At 59.4% G+C, this 20,307-nt stretch overlaps 1 protein-coding gene across 1 annotated transcript in view; it reads left to right on the forward strand.

Annotated features, from left to right (window-relative positions):
* The window catches only part of LOC135460651 (cleavage and polyadenylation specificity factor subunit 1-like), a 117,083-nt gene that overhangs the window by 41,089 nt on the left and 55,687 nt on the right, over nt 1–20,307 (forward strand). Inside the window, 10 exon segments of the mRNA XM_064737557.1 lie at nt 1,039–1,133; nt 2,407–2,481; nt 3,915–3,995; nt 9,123–9,212; nt 10,844–10,963; nt 11,559–11,700; nt 14,010–14,188; nt 15,768–15,898; nt 17,294–17,465; nt 19,616–19,813. Of these exon segments, the coding sequence (XP_064593627.1) occupies nt 1,039–1,133; nt 2,407–2,481; nt 3,915–3,995; nt 9,123–9,212; nt 10,844–10,963; nt 11,559–11,700; nt 14,010–14,188; nt 15,768–15,898; nt 17,294–17,465; nt 19,616–19,813 (1,283 nt within the window).

Raw genomic sequence — 20,307 nt, forward strand, 5'->3', positions numbered from 1 at the left:
TGTGGAGGTGACACTGGAGCACCTGGGGACACTGGCGACAGTGGGACACTGGGGACACCGGGGGACACTGGTGACACTGGGACAGTGGGCGACCTGGGACATGGGACTCACGGTACACCTGGGATGAGGACAGGGGCTGGCGGACATAGGGACAGAGCACTGGGGTACTGGGCACGGTGAGGGGACAGTGAATGTTGGGGACAATGGGACACTCGGGACGTTGGGCACACTGGGACTAAGACATGGGGTGACAGTGACAGTGGTGACAGTGGGACAAAGTGACCATGTGTCCGTCCCGGGGGTGACAGGGGGACACAGTGAACAGCTGTCCGTCAGGGGGTGACAATGGGTGACAATGGGTGACAGTAGGTGACACAGGTGACAATAGGTGACAGTAGGTGACAATAGGTGGCAGTAGGTGACAATGGGTGACACAGGTGACAGTAGGTGACACAGGGGTGACACAGGTGACAGTGGGTGACAGTAGGTGACAGTGGGTGACACACATGTCCCTGTGCAGGGGGGTGACACAGGTGGCAGTAGGTGACAATAGGTGGCAGTAGGTGACAGTGGGTGACAGTGGGTGACACACATGTCCCTGTGCAGGGGGGTGACAGTAGGTGACACAGGTGACAATGGGTGGCAGTAGGTGACACTCATGTCCCTGTGCAGGGGGGTGACAATGGGTGACACAGGGGTGACCGTGGGTGACACAGGTGACAGTAGGTGACACAGGTGCAGGGCACAGGTGACACCGTCGTGCAGGGGTGACAAGGTGACACAGGACGTAGTGACACATGGGTGACACAGGTGACAGTAGGTGACACAGGTGACAATAGGTGGCAGTAGGTTACAATGGGTGACACAGGTGACAGTAGGTGACACAGGTGACCTGGGTGACACCCAGGTGACGTGGGTGACACAGGGGTGGGTGACAGTAGGTGACACAGGTGACACAGGTGACAGTGGGTGACACAGGTGACACAGGTGACAGTGGGTGACACAGGTGACACAGGTGACACTCCTGTCCCCGTGCAGGGGGGAAGCCGCAGGCGCAGGACGAGGTGGACGAGATCGAGGTGTACGGCAGCGAGGCGGCCTCGGGGACACAGCTGGCCACCTACTCCTTCGAGGTACTGTCACCTGTGTGTCACCTGTGTGTCTGTCACCTGTCTGTAACACAGCTGGCCACCTACTCCTTCGAGGTACTGTCACTGTCACCTGTGTGTCACCTGTCACTGTCACCTGTGTGTCACCTGTCTGTCACACACAGCTGGCCACCTACTCCTTCGAGGTACTGTCATTGTCACCTGTGTGTCACCTGTCACTGTCACACCGTCAGCTGGCCACTACTCCTTCGAGGTACTGTCACCTGTGTGTCAGTCACTGTGTAGTCCGACTGTCTGTACAACAGCTGGCACCTATCCTATCGAGGTGTACTGTCATGTCACCTGTGTGTCACCTGTGTCACCTGTGTGCCTGTCTGTCACCTCCCTGTCACACCCAGCTGGCCACCTACTCCTTCGAGGTACTGTCACCTGTGTGTCACCTGTCATTGTCACCTCCCTGTCACCTGTCTGTCACACCCAGCTGGCCACCTACTCCTTCGAGGTACTGTCATTGTCCTTGTCATTGTCACCTGTGTGTCACCTGTGTGTCTGTCTGTCACCTCCCTGTCACACACAGCTGGCCACCTACTCCTTCGAGGTAATGTCATTGTCACCTGTGTGTCACCTGTCTGTCACCTCTGTGTCACCTCCCTGTCACCTTCCCGTCACACCCAGCTGGCCACCTACTCCTTCGAGGTACTGTCCCTGTCACCTGTGTGTCACCTGTGTGTCACCTGTGTGTCTGTCACCTGGGTGTCTGTCACCTCTGTGTCACCTGTCTGTCACACCCAGCTGCCCACCTATTCCTTCGAGGTAATGTCATTGTCACCTGTGTGTCACCTGTCTGTCACACACAGCTGGCCACCTACTCCTTCGAGGTAATGTCACCTGTGTGTCACCTGTCACTGTCACCTCCCTGTCACCTCCCTGTCACCTGTGTGTCTGTCTGTCACCTCCCTGTCACACACAGCTGGCCACCTATTCCTTCGAGGTAATGTCATTGTCACCTGTGTCACCTCCCTGTCACCTGTGTGTCACCTCCCTGTACCATCTGTGTATCACCTGTGTCACCCCCCATCACCTGTGTCACCTGTGTGTCACCTTTGTCCCATCCCTGTCACCTGTGTCACCTCCCTGTCACCTGTGTGTCACTTCTGTATGACCTGTGTCACCTGTGTGCCACCTGTGTCACCTGTGTGCCACCTTTGTCCCATCTGTGTCATCTGCGTGTCACCTGTGTGTCACCCGTGTGTCACCCGTGTGTCACCCATGTGTCACCCGTGTGTCCCCGTGCCAGGTGTGTGACAGCATCCTCAACATCGGGCCCTGCGCCAACGCCGCCATGGGGGAGCCGGCCTTCCTGTCTGAGGAGGTGAGGGACCCCAAAAACCCCCAATTGTACCCCAAAATGTGCCCCAAATCCATCCCAAACCCGGCCTTCCTGTCCGAGGAGGTGAGGGACCCCAAAATCCCCCAATTGTACCCCAAAATGTGCCCCAAATCCATCCCAATCTCAGCCTTCCTGTCCGAGGAGGTGAGGGACCAAAAACCCCAAAATGTACCCCAAAAACCCCAAAATGTGCCCCAAATCCATCCCAAACCCGGCCTTCCTGTCCGAGGAGGTGAGGGACCAAAAACCCCAAAATGTACCCCAAAAACCCCAAAATGTGCCCCAAATCCATCCCAAACCCGCCTTCCTGTCCGAGGAGGTGAGGGACCAAAAACCCCAAAATGTGCCCCAAAATGTGCCCCAAAATGTGCCCCAAATCCATCCCAAACCCGGCCTTCCTGTCCGAGGAGGTGAGGGACCTAAATGTACCCAAAAACCCCAAAATGTGCCCCAAATCCATCCCAATCTCAGCCTTCCTGTCCGAGGAGGTGAGGGACCCCAAAATCCCCAAATTGTACCCCAAAAATCCACCTTAAAAACCCCCAAATGGACCCAAAAACCCACCCCAAACCCGGCCTTCCTGTCCGAGGAGGTGAGGGACCCCAAAAACCACCCCAAAATGTACCCAACAACCCCAAAATTGCCCCAAATCCACCCCAAACCCGGCCTTCCTGTCTGAGGAGGTGAGGGACCCCAAAATCCCCCAATTGTACCCCAAAAACCCCAAATTGTACCCCAAAACCCACCCCAAACCCGGCCTTCCTGTCTGAGGAGGTGAGGGACCAAAAACCCCAAAATGTGCCCCAAATCCATCCCAAACCCGGCCTTCCTGTCCGAGGAGGTGAGGGACCAAAAACCCCAAAATGGACCCCAAAAACCCCAAAATGGACCCCAAAATGGACCCCAAAATTCACCCCAAAATGGACCAAACAACCCCAAAATGTACCCCAAAATCCACCCCAAACCCGGCCTTCCTGTCTGAGGAGGTGAAGGACACAAAAACCCCAAATTGTACCCCAAAATGTACCCCAAAAAGCCCCAAAATGAACCCCAAAAAGCCCCAATTCCACCCCAAAATATACCCCAAAAACCACCCCAAACCCGGCCTTCCTGTCTGAGGAGGTGAGGGACCCAAAAACCCTAAAATGTCCCCCAAAACCCAGCCCAATGAGGGACCCCCAACCCCAAAACCCACCCTAAAATCCACCCCAAACCTGACCTTCCTGTCCAAGAGGGTGAGGGGAAAAAAGCCCCAAAAAACACCCCAAAATGTGCCCCAAAAACCCCAAATGACCCCAAAAACCCCAAAATGTGCCCCAAAAACCCCAAATGACCCCAAAAACCCCAAAAAGTGCCCCAAAAACCCCAAAAAGTGCCCCAAAAACCCCAATCCTGACCCCGCTGTCTCTCTGCAGTTCCAGAACAGCCCCGAGCCCGACCTGGAGATCGTCCTGTGCTCGGGCTACGGCAAGAACGGGGCCCTGACCGTGCTGCAGGTACCCAAAAACCTGAAAAATCACCCCAAAAACCCCAAAAACCACCCCAAAAACCACCCCAAAACCCCAAACCCTGCCCGTGCTCGGGCTACGGCAAGAACGGGGCTCTGACCGTGCTGCAGGTACCCAAAAACCCCAAAAAACACCCCAAAAACCTCAAAAATCACCCCAAAAACCCCAAAAACCACCCCAAAAACATCCCTGAACCCCAAAAACCACCCCAAAAACCCCAAAAATCACCTGAAAAACATCCCTGAGCCCCAAAAACCCCAAAAACCACCCCAAAATCCCAAACCCTGCCTGTGCTCGGGGTACGGCAAGAACGGGGCTCTGACCGTGCTGCAGGTACCCAAAAACCCCAAAAACCACCCCAAAAACCCCAAAAACCACCCCAAAAACACCCCTGAACCCCAAAAACATCCCTGAACCCCAAAACCCCCTGGAACCTCAAAAACCTCAAAAAAAACCAATCCCCCTTAGACCCCAAAACCCTCCCTGAAACCCCAAAACCCCAAATCCCCCCTGGACCCCAAAACCCAAATCCCCCCTGAACCCCACAAACCCCCCTGAACCCCAAAACCCCCCTGAAACCCCAAAAACCCCCAAATCCCCCTGAACCCCAAAACCCCAAATCCCCCCCTGAACCCCACAAACCCCCCTGAACCCAAAACCCCCCTGAAACCCCAAAAACCCCCAAATCCCCCTGAACCCCAAAACCCCAAAACCCCCCTGAACCCCACAAACCCCCCTGAACCCCAAAACCCTCCCTGAAACCCGAAAACCCAAATCCCCTTGGACCCCAAAACTCCCCAAAACCCCAAATTCCCCCTGGACCCCCCAAACCCCCCCTGGACCCCAAAACCCCAAAATCCCCTTGGACCCCACAAACCCCCCTGAACCCCCCAAACCCCCCTGAACCCCAAATACCCCCTGAACCCCAAATTCCCCCTGGACTCCTCAAATCCCCCCTGGAGCCCCCAAACCCCCTGGACCCCAAAACCCCCCTGGACCCCCCAAACTCCCCCTGGACCCCCCAAATCCCCTTGAACCCCAAAACTCCCAAAACCCCAAATTTGCCCTGGACCCCACAAGCCCCCCTGGACCCACAAACCCCCCTGAACCCCAAAAACCCCAAATCCCCCCTGGACCCCAAAACCCCCTGAACCCCAAATCTGCCTCTGAACCCCAAAAACCCCAAATCCCCCTTGGACCCCAAAACTCCCCTGAACCTCAAATCTGCCTCTGAACCCCAAAAACTCCAAATCCCCCTTGGACCCCAAAACTCCCCAAATTCCCCTGGACCCCACAAACCCCCCTGAACCCCAAAACCCCCCTGGACCCCAAAACCCCAAAATCCCCTTGGACCCCACAAACCCCCCCCTGAACCCCAAACCCCCCTGGACCCCACAAACCCCCTGAACCCCAAAAACCCCAAATCCCCCTGAACCCCAAATCCCCCCTGGACTCCTCAAATCCCCCTTGGACCCCAAAACTCCCCAAAACCCCAAATCCCCCTGAACCCCCCAAACCCCCCCTGAACCCCACAAACCCCCTGAACCCCAAAAACCCCAAATCCCCCCTGGACCCCAAAACCCCCCTGAACCCCAAAACCCCCTGAACCCCAAATCTGCCTCTGAACCCCAAAAACCCCAAATCCCCCTTGGACCCCAAAACTCCCCAAATTCCCCCTTGGATCCCACAAAACCCCTGAACCCCAAATCCCCCTGGAGCCCCCAAACCCCCCTGGACCCCAAATCCCCCTTGGACCCCAAAACTCCCCAAATCCCCCCTGGACCCCCCAAACCCCCCTGGACCCCACAAACCCCCCTGAACCCCAAAACCCCAAATCCCCCCCTGAACCCCCAAAACCCCCCCTGAACCCCCAAACCCCCCCCCCCGCACCACAGAGCCCCCCCGTGGGAGGTTCCCGGGGGGCCCAGCCCGGTGCCAGAGCAGGGCTGGGGTGAACCAGGGGGACCCCAAAGGCTGGGGAGCGCCTGTACCCCCCCAGCGACACCCCAAAAACCCCAAACCTGCCTGTACCCCCCCAGCGACACCCCAAAAACTGCCTGTACCCCCCCAGCGACACCCCAATATCTGTGGGGCACCCCAAAATCCATGGGGTACCCCAAAACCTGCCTGTACCCCCCAGTGACACCCCAATATCTGTGGGGTACCCCAAAATCCATGGGGTACCCCAAAACCTGCCTGTACCCCCCAGCGAACCCAAAATCCACGGGGTACACCCCAAAACCTGCCTGTACCCCCCCAGGGACACCCCAATATCTGTGGGGTACCCCAAAATCCATGGGGTACCCCAAAACCTGCCTGTACCCCCAGCGACACCCAAAATCCACGGGGTACACCCCAAAACCTGCTGTACCCCCCCAGGGACACCCCAAAAACCCCAAAACCTGCCTGTGCCCCACCAGCGACACCCCAAAAACCCCAAACCTGCCTGTACCCCCCCAGCGACACCCCAAAACTATGGGGCACCCAAAATCCATGGGGTACACCCCAAAACCTGCCTGTACCCCCCAGCGACACCCCAATATCTGTGGGACACCCCAAAATCCATGGGGTACACCACAAAATCCATGGGGCACCCCAAAACCTGCCTGTACCCCCCCGCGACACCCCAAAAACCCCAAAAACTGCCTGTACCCCCCAGCGACACCCCAAAATCCATGGGGTACACCCCAAAACCTGCCTGTGCCCCCAGCGACACCCCAAAAACCCCAAACCTGCCTGTACCCCCCCAGCGACACCCCAATATCTGTGGGGTACCCCAAACCTGCCTGTACCCCCCCCCCAGCGACACCCCAATATCTGTGGGGTACCCCAAAATCCATGGGGTACCCCAAAACCTGCCTGTACCCCCCCCAGCGACACCCCAATATCTGTGGGGCACCCCAAAACCTGCCTGTACCCCCAGCGACACCCCAAAAACTGCCTGTACCCCCCCAGCGACACCCCAATATCTGTGGGGTACCCCAAAATCCACGGGGTACCCCAAAACCTGCCTGTACCCCCCCAGCGACACCCCAAAAACTGCCTGTGCCTCCCAGCAACACCCCAAAATCCATGGGGTACACCACGAAATCCATGGGGTACACCCCAAAATCCATGGGGTACCCCAAAAGCTGCCTGTGCCCCCCCAGCAACACCCCAGTATCTGTGGGGCACCCCAAAATCCATGGGTACACCCCAAAACCTGCCTGTACCCCCCAGCGACACCCCAAAATCCATGGGGTACACCACGAAATCCATGGGGTACACCCCAAAATCCATGGGTACACCCCAAAAACTGCCTGTGCTCCCCCAGCGACACCCCAGTATCTGTGGGGCACCCCAAAATCCATGGGGTACACCCCAAAAACTGCCTGTACCCCCCCAGTGACACCCCAATATCTATGGGGTACCCCAAAATCCATGGGGTACACCCAAAATCCATGGGGTACACCCCAAAAACTGCCTGTACCCCCCAGCGACACCCCAAAAACCCCAAACCTGCCTGTGCCCCCCCAGCGACACCCCAAAACTGTGGGGCACCCCAAATCTATGGGGCAGCACCCCATAAGGATGGAACTGTCCCCGGATGGCTTTCCCTGGTCCCTGTCCCCATCCCTGTCCCATCCCTGTCCCCATCCCTGTCCCTGTCCCCGTCCCTGTCCCCATCCCTGTCCCCGTCCCTGTCCCTGTCCCTGTCCTATCCCCATCCCTGTCCCTGTCCCTGTCCCTGTCCCTGTCCCTGTCCCTGTCCCTGTCCCTGTCCCATCCCTGTCCCCATCCCTGTCCCTGTCCCTGTCCCATCCCTGTCCCATCCCTGTCCCTGTCCCTGTCCCTGTCCCTGTCCCTGTCCCTGTCCCATCCTGTCCTGTCCCATCCCTGTCCCTGTCCCATCCCTGTCCCATCCCTGTCCTGTCCCATCCCTGTCCCTGTCCCCATCCCTGTCCCATCCCTGTCCCTGTCCCATCCCTGTCCCTGTCCCTGTCCCTGTCCCTGTCCCATCCCTGTCCCTGTCCCTGTCCCTGTCCCTGTCCCATCCCTGTCCCTGTCCCATCCCTGTCCCATCCCTGTCCCCATCCCTGTCCCATCCCTGTCCCATCCCTGTCCCATCCCTGTCCCCATCCCTGTCCCATCCCTGTCCCCATCCCCATCCCTGTCCCTGTGTCCCCATCCCTGTCCCTGTCCCCATCCCTGTCCCTGTCCCCATCCCTGTCCCTGTCCCCATCCCCATCCCTGTGCCTTCTCCCTGTCCCCATGTGACAGCTGTCCCCTGTCCCTGTCCCATCCCTGTCCCTGTCCCATCCCTGTCCCCATCCCTGTCCCAGTCCCATCCCTGCCCCATCCCTGTCCCTGTCCCATCCCTGTCCCATCCCTGCCCCATCCCTGTCCCTGTCCACATCCCATCCCTGTCCCTGTCCCATCCCTGTCCCCATCCCTGTCCCATCCCCATCCCTGTCCCTGTGTCCCTGTCCCTGTCCCTGTCCCATCCCTGTCCCCATCCCTGTCCCATCCCCATCCCTGTCCCTGTGTCCCTGTCCCTGTCCCATCCCTGTCCCCATCCCTGACTCTTGTCCCCTGTTCCTGTCCCCATCCCTGTCCCCATCCCTGTCCCTGTGTCCCATCCCTGTCCCATCCCTGTCCCATCCCTGTCCCCATCCCTGTCCCTGTCCCTGTCCCATCCCTGTCCCATCCCTGTCCCATCCCTGTCCCCATCCCTGTCCCATCCCTGTCCCCATCCCTGTCCCATCCCTGTCCCCGTGTGTCCCCATCCCTGTCCTGTCCCTGTCCCTGTCCCTGTCCCAGCCCCATCCCTGTCCCATCCCTGTCCCATCCCTGTCCCATCCCTGTCCCCATCCCTGTCCCCTCCCTGTCCCCGTGTGTCCCCATCCCTGTCCTGTCCCTGTCCCTGTCCCTGTCCCATCCCCATCCCTGTCCCATCCCTGTCCCATCCCTGTCCCATCCCTGTCCCCATCCCTGTCCTGTCCCTGTCCCTGTCCCCATCCCTGTCCCTGTCCCTGTGTCCCCTGTCCCTGTCCCATCCCTGTCCCATCCCTATCCCTGTCCCTTCCCTGTCCCTGTCCCTGTCCCTGTCCCATCCCTGTCCCCGTGTGTCCCCAGCGCAGCATCCGGCCCCAGGTTGTCACCACCTTTGAGCTGCCCGGCTGTTACGACATGTGGACGGTCACCGCGCCCCCCCCGCGGGAACAGGTGGGTCACCAATGTCACCTGTGTCACCCCCTGTGTCACCCCCCTGTGTCACCCCCTGTGTCCCTGTGTCACCCCCTGTGTCATCTGTGTCACCTGTGTCACCCCCGTGTCACACCCCTGTGTCACCCCCTGTGTCCCTGTGTCACCTCCCTGTGTCACTGTGTCCCTGTGTCACCCCCCTGTGTCACACCCCTGTGTCACTGTGTCACCGCGCCCCCCCCGCGGGAACAGGTGGGTCACCTGTGTCACCTGTGTCACCTCCCTGTGTCCCCTGTGTCACCCCCCTGTGTCACCCCCTGTGTCACCAGTGTCACTATGTCACACCCTGTGTCACCTGTGTCACACCCTTTGTTATCCCCTGTGTCCCTGTGTCACCCCCCCGTGTCACCATGTCACCCCATGTCACCTGTGACACCGCGCCCCCCCTGCGGGAACAGATGGGTCACCTGTGTCACCCCTCTATGTCACCCCCTGTGTCACCCCCCTGTGTCACCATGTCACTCCATGTCACCTGTGACACCGTGCCCCCCTGCGGAGACAGGTGGGTCACCTGTGTCACACCCCTGTGTCACCTGTGTCCCCATGTCCCGCTGTTCCCTCGTGTCCCTGTGTCCCCATCCCCATGTCCCTCTGTCCCTCCATGTCCCCTGTCCCCATGTCCCTCCATGTTCTCTGTGTCTCCCTGTGTCCCCATGTCCCTTCATGTCCCCCTGTCCCTCCGTGTCCTCTGTGTCTTTGTCCCCATGTCCCCCTGTCCCTGTAACCTTCTGTACCCTCATGTCCCTGTGTCTGTGTCCCCATGTCCCACTGTCCCTGTGTCCCCCTGTGTCCCCAAATGTCCCCATCCCCTCATGTCCCTGTGTCTGTGTCCCCATGTCCCTCCATGTCCCTGTGTCCCCATGTCCCTCCATGTCCCTGTGTCCCCCTGTGTCCCCAAATGTCCCCATCCCCTCATGTCCCTGTGTCTGTGTCCCCATGTCCCTCCATGTCCCTGTGTCCCCACGTCCCTCCATGTCCCTGTGTCCCCCTGTGTCCCCAAATGTCCCCATCCCCTCATGTCCCTGTGTCTGTGTCCCCTTTGTCACCCCCTGTGTCACCCTCCCTGCATCACCTTTGTCACCCTGTCACCCCCTGTGTCCCCTCATCCCACGTCCGTGTCCCCCTGTGTCCACATGTCCCTCTGTGTCCCTGTGTCCCCTGTCCATGTCCGTGTCCCCTCTTGTCCCCTGTGTCCCCCTGTCCCTCCATGTCCCTGTGTCCCCTGTCCATGTCCGTGTCCCCCTGTGTCCCCATGTCCCTCCATGTCCCTGTGTCCCCTGTCCGTGTCCCCCTGTGTCCCCTGTCCGTGTCCATGTCTGTCCGTGTCCCCCTGTGTCCCCTGTCCGTGTCCATGTCTGTCCGTGTCCCCTGTCCGTGTCCCCCTGTGTCCCCATGTCCCTCCATGTCCCTGTGTCCCCTGTCCGTGTCCCCCTGTGTCCCCATGTCCCTCCATGTCCCTGTGTCCCCATGTCCCTCCATGTCCCTGTGTCCCCTGTCCGTGTCCGTGTCCCCCTGTGTCCCCCTGTCCCTCCATGTCCCTCCATGTCCCTGTGTCCCCTGTCGGTGTCCCCACGGCGGCTCTGTCCCCTCAGCCCGAGGTGGCCCCAGGGACCAGCGCTGAGCCCGAGGCGGCGGCGGCGGCTCCGGAACCTTCTGAGGAGGACGGGGAACGGCACGGCTTCCTCATCCTGAGCCGCGAGGACTCCACCATGGTGAGGGACATTGGGGACATCATGGGGACACTGGGGACATCACGGGGTCACGGGTTCCTCATCCTGAGCCGCGAGGACTCCACCATGGTGAGGGACATTGACTGGGGACATTGGGGACACTGGGGACATTGGGGACATCATGGGGACATTGGGGACATCACAGGGACAGGGCTTCCTCATCCTGAGCCATGAGGACTCCACCATGGTGAGGGGACATCATTGGGGACATTGGGGACATTGGGGACATCATGGGGACATTGGGGACATCATGGGGACAGGGCTTCCTCATCCTGAGCCGCGAGGACTCCACCATGGTGAGGGGACATCATTGGGGACATTGGGGACATCATGGGGACATCACGGGGACATCACGGGGTCATGGGGACATTGGGGACATCATGGGAACATTGGGGACATTGGGGACATCATGGGGACATCACAGGGTCATGGGGACATCATGGGGTTCCTCATCCTGAGCCGCGAGGACTCCACCATGGTGAGGGGACATCACAGGGACATGGGGACACTGACACTCCTTGCTGTCCCCAATGTCCCCTGGTGTCCCCAATGTCCCCAATGTCCCCGGTGTCCCCAGATCCTGCAGACGGGCCAGGAGATCCTGGAGCTGGACACGAGCGGCTTCGCCACGCAGGGCCCGACCGTGTTCGCCGGGAACCTGGGCCAGGGCCAGTTCATCGTGCAGGTGTCACCGCTGGGGCTGAGGCTGCTGCAGGGCGGTGAGTGACAGTGACACACCTGGGGACAGTGACACACCTGGGGACAGTGACACACCTGGGGACAGTGACAGTGACACACCTGGGGACACACCTGGGGACAGGGACACACCTGGGGACAGGGACACACCTGGGCCAGGGCCAGTTCATCGTGCAGGTGTCACCCCTGGGGCTGAGGCTGCTGCAGGGCGGTGAGTGACAGTGACACACCTGGGGACACACCTGGGGACAGTGACAGTGACACACCTGGGGACAGGGACACACCTGGGGACAGTGACAGTGACACACCTGGGGACAGGGACACACCTGGGGACAGGGACACACCTGGGGACACCTGGGGACAGTGACACACCTGGGACACTCCTGAGGTGACATCAAGGGGTCACACTGGCTCAGGTGTGTCCCCAGGTGTGACATCAAGGGGGTGGCACAGGAAGAGGGTGTGACATCCGGGGGTGGCACCAGGGTGACACCGCTGGGACATTCTTGGCGGTGCAGTGGCAGGTGACATTGGCAGGTGACACTGGAGGTGACACTGGGGTTGTGACAGGGATGTGACACTGCTGTGACCCCATGGTGACATTGCTGTGACACTGCTGTCCCCTGACAGTGACCCAGCTGCACTTTGTGCCGGTGGACCTGGGCTCTCCCATCGTGCACTGTGACAGTGTGACAGTGTGACATTGCTGTGACAATGTGACATTGCTGTGACACTGTGACAGTGTGACATTGCTGTGACACTGCTGTGACACTGTGACATTGCAGTGACATTTCTGTCCCCTCACAGTGACCCAGCTGCACTTTGTGCCGGTGGACCTGGGCTCTCCCATCGTGCACTGTGACACTGTGACATTGCTGTGACATTGCTGTGACACTGTGACAATGTGACAATGTGACATTGCTGTCCCCTCACAGTGACCCAGCTGCACTTTGTGCCCGTGGATCTGGGCTCTCCCATCGTGCACTGTGACAGTGTGACAATGTGACAATGTGACATTACAGTGACATTTGTGTCCCCTGACATTGACCCAGCTGCACTTTGTCCCGGTGGACCTGGGCTCTCCCATCGTGCACTGTGACAGTGTGACACTGTGACATTACAGTGACATTTCTGTCCCCGCAGTGACCCAGCTGCACTTTGTGCCCGTGGACCTGGGCTCACACTGGGGATGTGACACTGTGACAATGTGACAGTGTGACATTTCTGTCCCCTGACAGTGACCCAGCTGCACTTTGTCCCCGTGGATCTCGGCTCTCCCATCGTGCACTGTGACAGTGTGACATTGCTGTGACATTGCTGTGACAATGTGACATTGCTGTGACACTGTGACATTGCAGTGACATTTCTGTCCCCTCACAGTGACCCAGCTGCACTTTGTCCCCGTGGATCTGGGCTCTCCCATCGTGCACTGTGACATTGATGTGACAATGTGACATTGCTGTGACAGTGTGACAATGTGACACTGTGACAATGTGACATTTCTGTCCCCACAGTGACCCAGCTGCACTTTGTGCCCGTGGATCTCGGCTCTCCCATCGTGCACTGTGACACTGTGACACTGCTGTGACACTGCTGTGACAATGTGACAGTGTGACATTTGTGTCCCCACATTGACCCAGCTGCACTTTGTCCCCGTGGATCTGGGCTCTCCCATCGTGCACTGTGACAGTGTGACACTGCTGTGACACTGCTGTGACAGTGTGACAGTGTGACACTGTGACATTGCAGTGACATTTCTGTCCCCTCACAGTGACCCAGCTGCACTTTGTGCCGGTGGATCTGGGCTCTCCCATCGTGCACTGTGACAGTGTGACAATGTGACATTGCTGTGACACTGCTGTGATACTGCTGTGACACTGTGACAATGTGACAGTGTGACATTTCTGTCCCCGCAGTGACCCAGCTGCACTTTGTCCCTGTGGATCTCGGCTCTCCCATCGTGCACTGTGACAGTGTGACACTGTGACACTGTGACAGTGTGACACTGTGACAATGTGACAATGTGACAGTGTGACATTTCTGTCCCCTGACAGTGACCCAGCTGCACTTTGTCCCCGTGGATCTGGGCTCTCCCATCGTGCACTGTGACAATGTGACATTGATGTGACACTGTGACACTTCTGTAACAGTATGACACTGTGACACTGCAGTGACATTTCTGTCCCCTCACAGTGACCCAGCTGCACTTTGTGCCCGTGGACCTGGGCTCTCCCATCGTGCACTGTGACAGTGTGACACTGCTGTGACACTGCTGTGACAATGTGACACTGTGACAATGTGACATTGCTGTGACATTTCTGTCCCCTCACAGTGACCCAGCTGCACTTTGTCCCCGTGGATCTGGGCTCTCCCATCGTGCACTGCGCCGTGGCCGATCCCTTCGGGGTGCTGCTCAGCGCCGACGGGCACCTGGCGGCCTTCACGCTCAAGGGCGACGGGTACGGGGGGCGCGCCCCGCGCCTGGCACTGCTGAGACCGCCCGTGTCACACGTGAGTGTCACCAATGTCCCCAACTGTCCCCAACCATCCCCAACCCCCCGCCTGGCGCTGCTGAGACCGCCCGTGTCACACGTGAGTGTCACCAACTGTCACCTGTGTCACTGTGTCCCCAACCATCCCCAACCCTGCCTGGCGCTGCTGCGGCCACCCGTGTCACACGTGAGTGTCACCAATGTCACCTGTGTCACTGTGTCCCCAACCATCCCTAACCCCGCGCCTGGCGCTGCTGCGGCCGCCCGTGTCACACGTGAGTGTCACCAATGTCACCTGTGTCACCAACTGTCCCCAACCATCCCTGACTGTCCCCAACCCCGCGCCTGGCGCTGCTGCGCCCGCCCGTGTCACACGTGAGTGTCACCAATGTCACACATGAGTGTCACCAACTGTCCCCAACCCTTCCCACCCATCCTCAACCATCCCCAACCCTGCCTGGCGCTGCTGCGGCCGCCCGTGTCACACGTGAGTGTCACCAATGTCACACATGAGTGTCACTGTGTCACACGTGAGTGTCACCAATGTCCCCAGCCATCCCTGCCTGGCCTTGCTCTGGCCACCCATGTCACGTGTGTCACGTGTGTCACCCGTGTCACCTGTGTCCCCAGCCACGCCCACCTGGCCCTGCTCCAGGTGGCACCTTCAGTGTCACATCCCACAATGTCCCCAGTGCCCTTGGCTGTCCCCAGTGTCCCCGGTCCCTGGGTGACGTGTGACTGTCCCCAGGTCTCCACAGTGTCCCCTTGTCCTGGATGTCCCCTCTGTCCTCACAATGTCCCCAATATCCCAATGTCCCCCCAAAATGTCCCCAATGATGTCCCCAGTGATGTCCCCAATGATGTCCCCACAGCCGTCCTGTGTCACTGCTCTGTGCCTGTACCGGGACCTTTCCGGAATGTCCCCAATGATGTCCCCAATGTCCCCAGTGATGTCCCCAATGTCCCCAATGATGTCCCCAATGATGTCCCCAATGATGTCCCCACTGTCCCCAATGGTGTCCCCAATGGTGTCCCCAATGGTGTCCCCACTGTCCCCCCAGTGATGTCCCAAATGTTCCCCCAATGTCCCCACTGTCCCCAGCATCTCAATGTCCTGCAATGTCCCCAATGGTGTCCCCCAGTGGTGTCCCTAATGTCCCCAGTGATGTCCCCACTGTCCCCAGTGATGTCCCCACTGTCCCCAATGTCCCCAGTGTCCCCAGTGTCCCCACTGTCCCCCCAGCCCTCCCGTGTCACCGCGCTGTGCCTGTACCGGGACCTTTCCGGAATGTCCCCAATGTCCCCAATGATGTCCCCAATGATGTCCCCAGTGTCCCCAGTGTCCCCAATGTCCCCTCTCTCCGCAGCCGTCCCGTGTCACCGCGCTGTGCCTGTACCGGGACCTTTCCGGAATGTCCCCAATGTCCCCAATGGTGTCCCCAATGGTGTCCCCAATGTCCCCAATGCTGTCCCCAATGGTGTCCCCACTGTCCCCGCAGCCGTCCCGTGTCACCACACTGTGCCTGTACCGGGACCTTTCCGGAATGTCCCCAATGTCCCCAATGATGTCCCCAATGATGTCCCCACTGTCCCCACAGCCGTCCCGTGTCACCGCGCTGTGCCTGTACCGGGACCTTTCTGGAATGTTCACCACCGAGAGCCGCGCCCCCCGCGAGGAGCCCCCGCCCCGCCCCCACGCCGAGGCCGAGACCCTCATCCAGGACCTCAGGTGGGTCCCTGTGCCCAGGTGTGTGCCCAGGTGTGTGCCCAGGTGTGCCCAGGTGTGTCCCCAGGTGTGCCCAGGTGTCCCCAGGTGTGCCCAGGTGTGTCCCCAGGTGTGCCCAGGTGTGTCCCCAGGTGTCCCCAGGTGTGCCCAGGTGTCCCCAAGGTGTCCCCAGGTGTGCCCAGGTGTGCCCAGGTGTGTGCCCAGGTGTGTCCCCAGGTGTCCCCAGGTGTCCCCAAGGTGTCCCCAAGGTGTCCCCAGGTGTCCCCAGGTGTGTCCCCAGGTGTGCCCAGGTGTGCCCAAGGTGTCCCCAAGGTGTCCCCAGGTGTGCCCAGGTGTGTCCCCAGGTGTGCCCAGGTGTCCCCAAGGTGTCCCCAGGTGTCCCCAGGTGTGTCCCCAGGTGTCCCCAAGGTGTCCCCAGGTGTGCCCAGGTGTCCCCAGGTGTGTCCCCATTGTTCCCAGGTGTGCCCAGGTGTGCCCAGGTGTGCCCAGGATGTCCCCAGCTGTCCCCAGGATGTCCCCAGGTGTCCCTGGGATGTCCCCAGATGTCCCCAGATGTCCCCAGGTGTGCCCAGGTGTCCCCAGGTGTCCCCAATCTCCAAGTGCTCTTGGTTGTGTCTCTGGGGATGTTCTCAGGTGTCCCCAAGGTGTTCCCAGGTGTCCCTAGGTCTATGCCAGGTGTGCCCAGGTGTGCCATACCTGTGCCCAGGTGTGCCCAGGTGTGCCCAGGTGTGCCCAGGTGTATCTCAGGTGCCCCCAGGTGTGCCATCTCCCCACAGTGGCTCAGTGGATGATGAGGAGGAGATGCTCTACGGGGACTCGGGGGGCTGTTAGGTGTATGTGGGTGTGCCCAGGTGTGCCATACCTGTGCCCAGGTGTGCCCAGGTGTGCCATACCTGTGCCCAGGTGTGCCCAGGTGTGCCCAGGTGCCCTGTCTTTGCAGTGGCTCGGTTGATGATGAGGAGGAGATGCTCTACGGGGACTCGGGGGGCTGTTAGGTGTATGTGGGTGTGCCCAGGTGTATGTGGGTGTGCCCAGGTGTGCCATACCTGTGCCCAGGTGTGCCCAGGTGTGCCCAGGTGCCCTGTCTTTGCAGTGGTTCCGTTGATGATGAGGAGGAGATGCTCTACGGGGACTCGGGGGGCTCGGGGGCTGTTAGGTGTATGTGGGTGTGCCCAGGTGTGCCATACCTGTGCCCAGGTGTGCCCAGGTGTGCCCAGGTGTGCCATACCTGTCTCTCTCCCCAGTGGTTCCGTTGATGATGAGGAGGAGATGCTCTACGGGGACTCGGGGGGCTGTTAGGTGTATGTAGGTGTGCCCAGGTGTATCCCAGGTGTATCCCAGGTGTGCCCAGGTGTGCCCAGGTGTGCCCAGGTGTGCCCAGGTGCCCTGTCTTTGCAGTGGTTCCGTTGATGATGAGGAGGAGATGCTCTACGGGGACTCGGGGGGCTCGGGCCGTTCCCCGCCCCGGGAGGAGCCGCGCAGGGCGGGGCCCCCCGAGAGAGACCCCGCCCCCCTGAGCCCTGACCCCTCCCACTGGTGCGTGCTGGCCCGCGAGAACGGCAACATGGAGGTACTGGGATGGACTGGGATGGACTGGGATGGACTGGGGATACTGGGAATGGGAATGGGAGAACGGCAACGTGGAGGTACTGGGATGGACTGGGATGGACTGGGGATACTGGGAATGGGATTGGGAATGGGAGAACGGCAACATGGAGGTACTGGGGAAACTGGGAATACTGGGAATACTGGGAATGGGATTGGGAATGGGAGAACGGCAACATGGAGGTACTGGGATGGACTGGGATGGACTGGGATGGACTGGGGATACTGGGAATGGGATTGGGAATGGGAGAACGGAAACATGGAGGTACTGGGATGGACTGGGAATGGGACTGGGGATACTGGGGATACTGGGAATGGGAGAACGGAAACATGGAGGTACTGGGGATCCTGGGATGGACTGGGAATACTGGGAATAGGAATGGGAGAATGGAAACATGGACGTACTGGGATGGACTGGGGATACTGGGAATGGGACTGGGAATGGGAGAACGGAAACATGGAGGTACTGGGATGGACTGGGATGGACTGGGAATACTGGGAATACTGGGGATACTGGGAATGGGAGAACGGCAACATGGAGGTACTGGGATGGACTGGGAATGGGATTGGGAATGGGAGAACGGCAACATGGAGGTACTGGGATGGACTGGGATGGACTGGGAATGGGATTGGGAATGGGAGAATGGAAACATGGAGGTACTGGGGAAACTGGGAGGGACTGGGAATACTGGGGATACTGGGAATGGGAGAACAGAAACATGGAGGTACTGGGATGGACTGGGATGGACTGGGGATACTGGGAATGGGATTGGGAATGGGAGAACGGCAACATGGAGGTACTGGGGTAACTGGGATGGACTGGGATGGACTGGGAATGGGATTGGGAATGGGAGAACGGCAACATGGAGGTACTGGGATGGACTGGGATGGACTGGGATGGACTGGGGATACTGGGAATGGGATTGGGAATGGGAGAACGGAAACATGGAGGTACTGGGGAAACTGGGATGGACTGGGGATACTGGGAATGGGAATACTGGGGATACTGGGGATACTGGGAATGGGAGAACGGAAACATGGAGGTACTGGGAATACTGGGAATACTGGGAATACTGGGAATACTGGGAATGGGAGAACGGCAACATGGAGGTACTGGGGAAACTGGGAATACTGGGGATACTGGGGATACTGGGGATACTGGGGATACTGGGGATACTGGGAATGGGACTGGGGATACTGGGGATACTGGGAATGGGAGAACGGCAACATGGAGGTACTGGGGAAACTGGGAATACTGGGAATACTGGGGATACTGGGGATACTGGGAATGGGATTGGGAATGGGAGAACGGCAACATGGAGGTACTGGGGAAACTGGGGATACTGGGAATACTGGGGATACTGGGGATACTGGGAATGGGATTGGGAGAACGGCAACATGGAGGTACTGGGATGGACTGGGATGGACTGGGATGGACTGGGAATGGGACTGGGAATGGGAGAACGGCAACATGGAGGTACTGGGGAAACTGGGAATACTGGGAATACTGGGGATACTGGGGATACTGGGGATACTGGGAATGGGATTGGGAATGGGAGAACGGCAACATGGAGGTACTGGGATGGACTGGGATGGACTGGGGATACTGGGAATGGGAGAACGGAAACATGGAGGTACTGGGGAAACTGGGAATGGGAATACTGGGAGGGACTGGGAATGGTATTGGGGATACTGGGAATGGGAGAACGGCAACATGGAGGTACTGGGATGGACTGGGATGGACTGGGGATACTGGGAATGGGACTGGGGATACTGGGAGCACTGGGAATGGGAATACTGGGAATACTGGGGATACTGGGAATGGGAGAACGGAAACATGGAGGTACTGGGGAAACTGGGAATGGGACTGGGGATACTGGGAATGGTATTGGGGATACTGGGAATGGCACTGGGAATGGGAGAACGGCAACATGGAGCTACTGGGAACACTGGGAGGGACTGGGAATGTTTTCCCTCTGGAATTCCCTTTGTTCCCCTTCACAATTCCAATTTCCCTTCCAGAACTCCTCTTGGTTTCCCCCCATAATTCCCATTTTTTCCCCCAAAATTCCCATTTTTTCCCCCAAAATTCCCATTTTTCCCCATTTCCCCCAGATTTACCAGGTGCCCGAGTGGCGCCTGGTGTTCCTGGTGAAGAATTTCCCGGTGGGCCAGCGGGTGTTGGTGGATTCGTCCTTCGGGCAGCCGCCGGCCGAGCCCCGCAAGGACGAGAGGGGCGAGAGGGAACTGCCCCATGTCAGGGAGCTGCTGCTGGTGGGGCTGGGCCGCAACCACAGCCGCCCCTTCCTGCTGGTACTGCCATGGGCACTGCCCAAACTGGGCACTGCCATGGGCACTGGGAACACTGGGGATACTGGGATGGGCACTGGGATGGCACTGGGATGGGCACTGGGATGGCACTGGGATGGGCACTGGGATGGGCACTGGGAACTGCCCCATGTCAGGGAGCTGCTGCTGGTGGGGCTGGGCCGGGCACGGAGCCGCCCCTTCCTGCTGGTACTGCCCAAACTGGGCACTGATGGGCACTGGGATGGGCACTGGGAACACTGGGATGGGCACTGGGATGGGCACTGGGATGGGATGGCACTGGGAACACTGGGGATACTGGGAATGGGCACTGATGGGCACTGGGATGGGCACTGGGAGCTGCCCCACGTGAGGGAGCTGCTGCTGGTGGGGCTGGGCCGGGCACGGAGCCGCCCCTTCCTGCTGGTACTGCCATGGCACTGATGGGCACTGGGAGTGATGGAATGGCACTGGATGGGCACTGGGATGGGCACTGGGAT

Source organism: Zonotrichia leucophrys, unplaced genomic scaffold (genome assembly GCF_028769735.1).
Source record: "Zonotrichia leucophrys gambelii isolate GWCS_2022_RI unplaced genomic scaffold, RI_Zleu_2.0 Scaffold_75_219274, whole genome shotgun sequence".
Taxonomy (NCBI): domain Eukaryota; kingdom Metazoa; phylum Chordata; class Aves; order Passeriformes; family Passerellidae; genus Zonotrichia; species Zonotrichia leucophrys.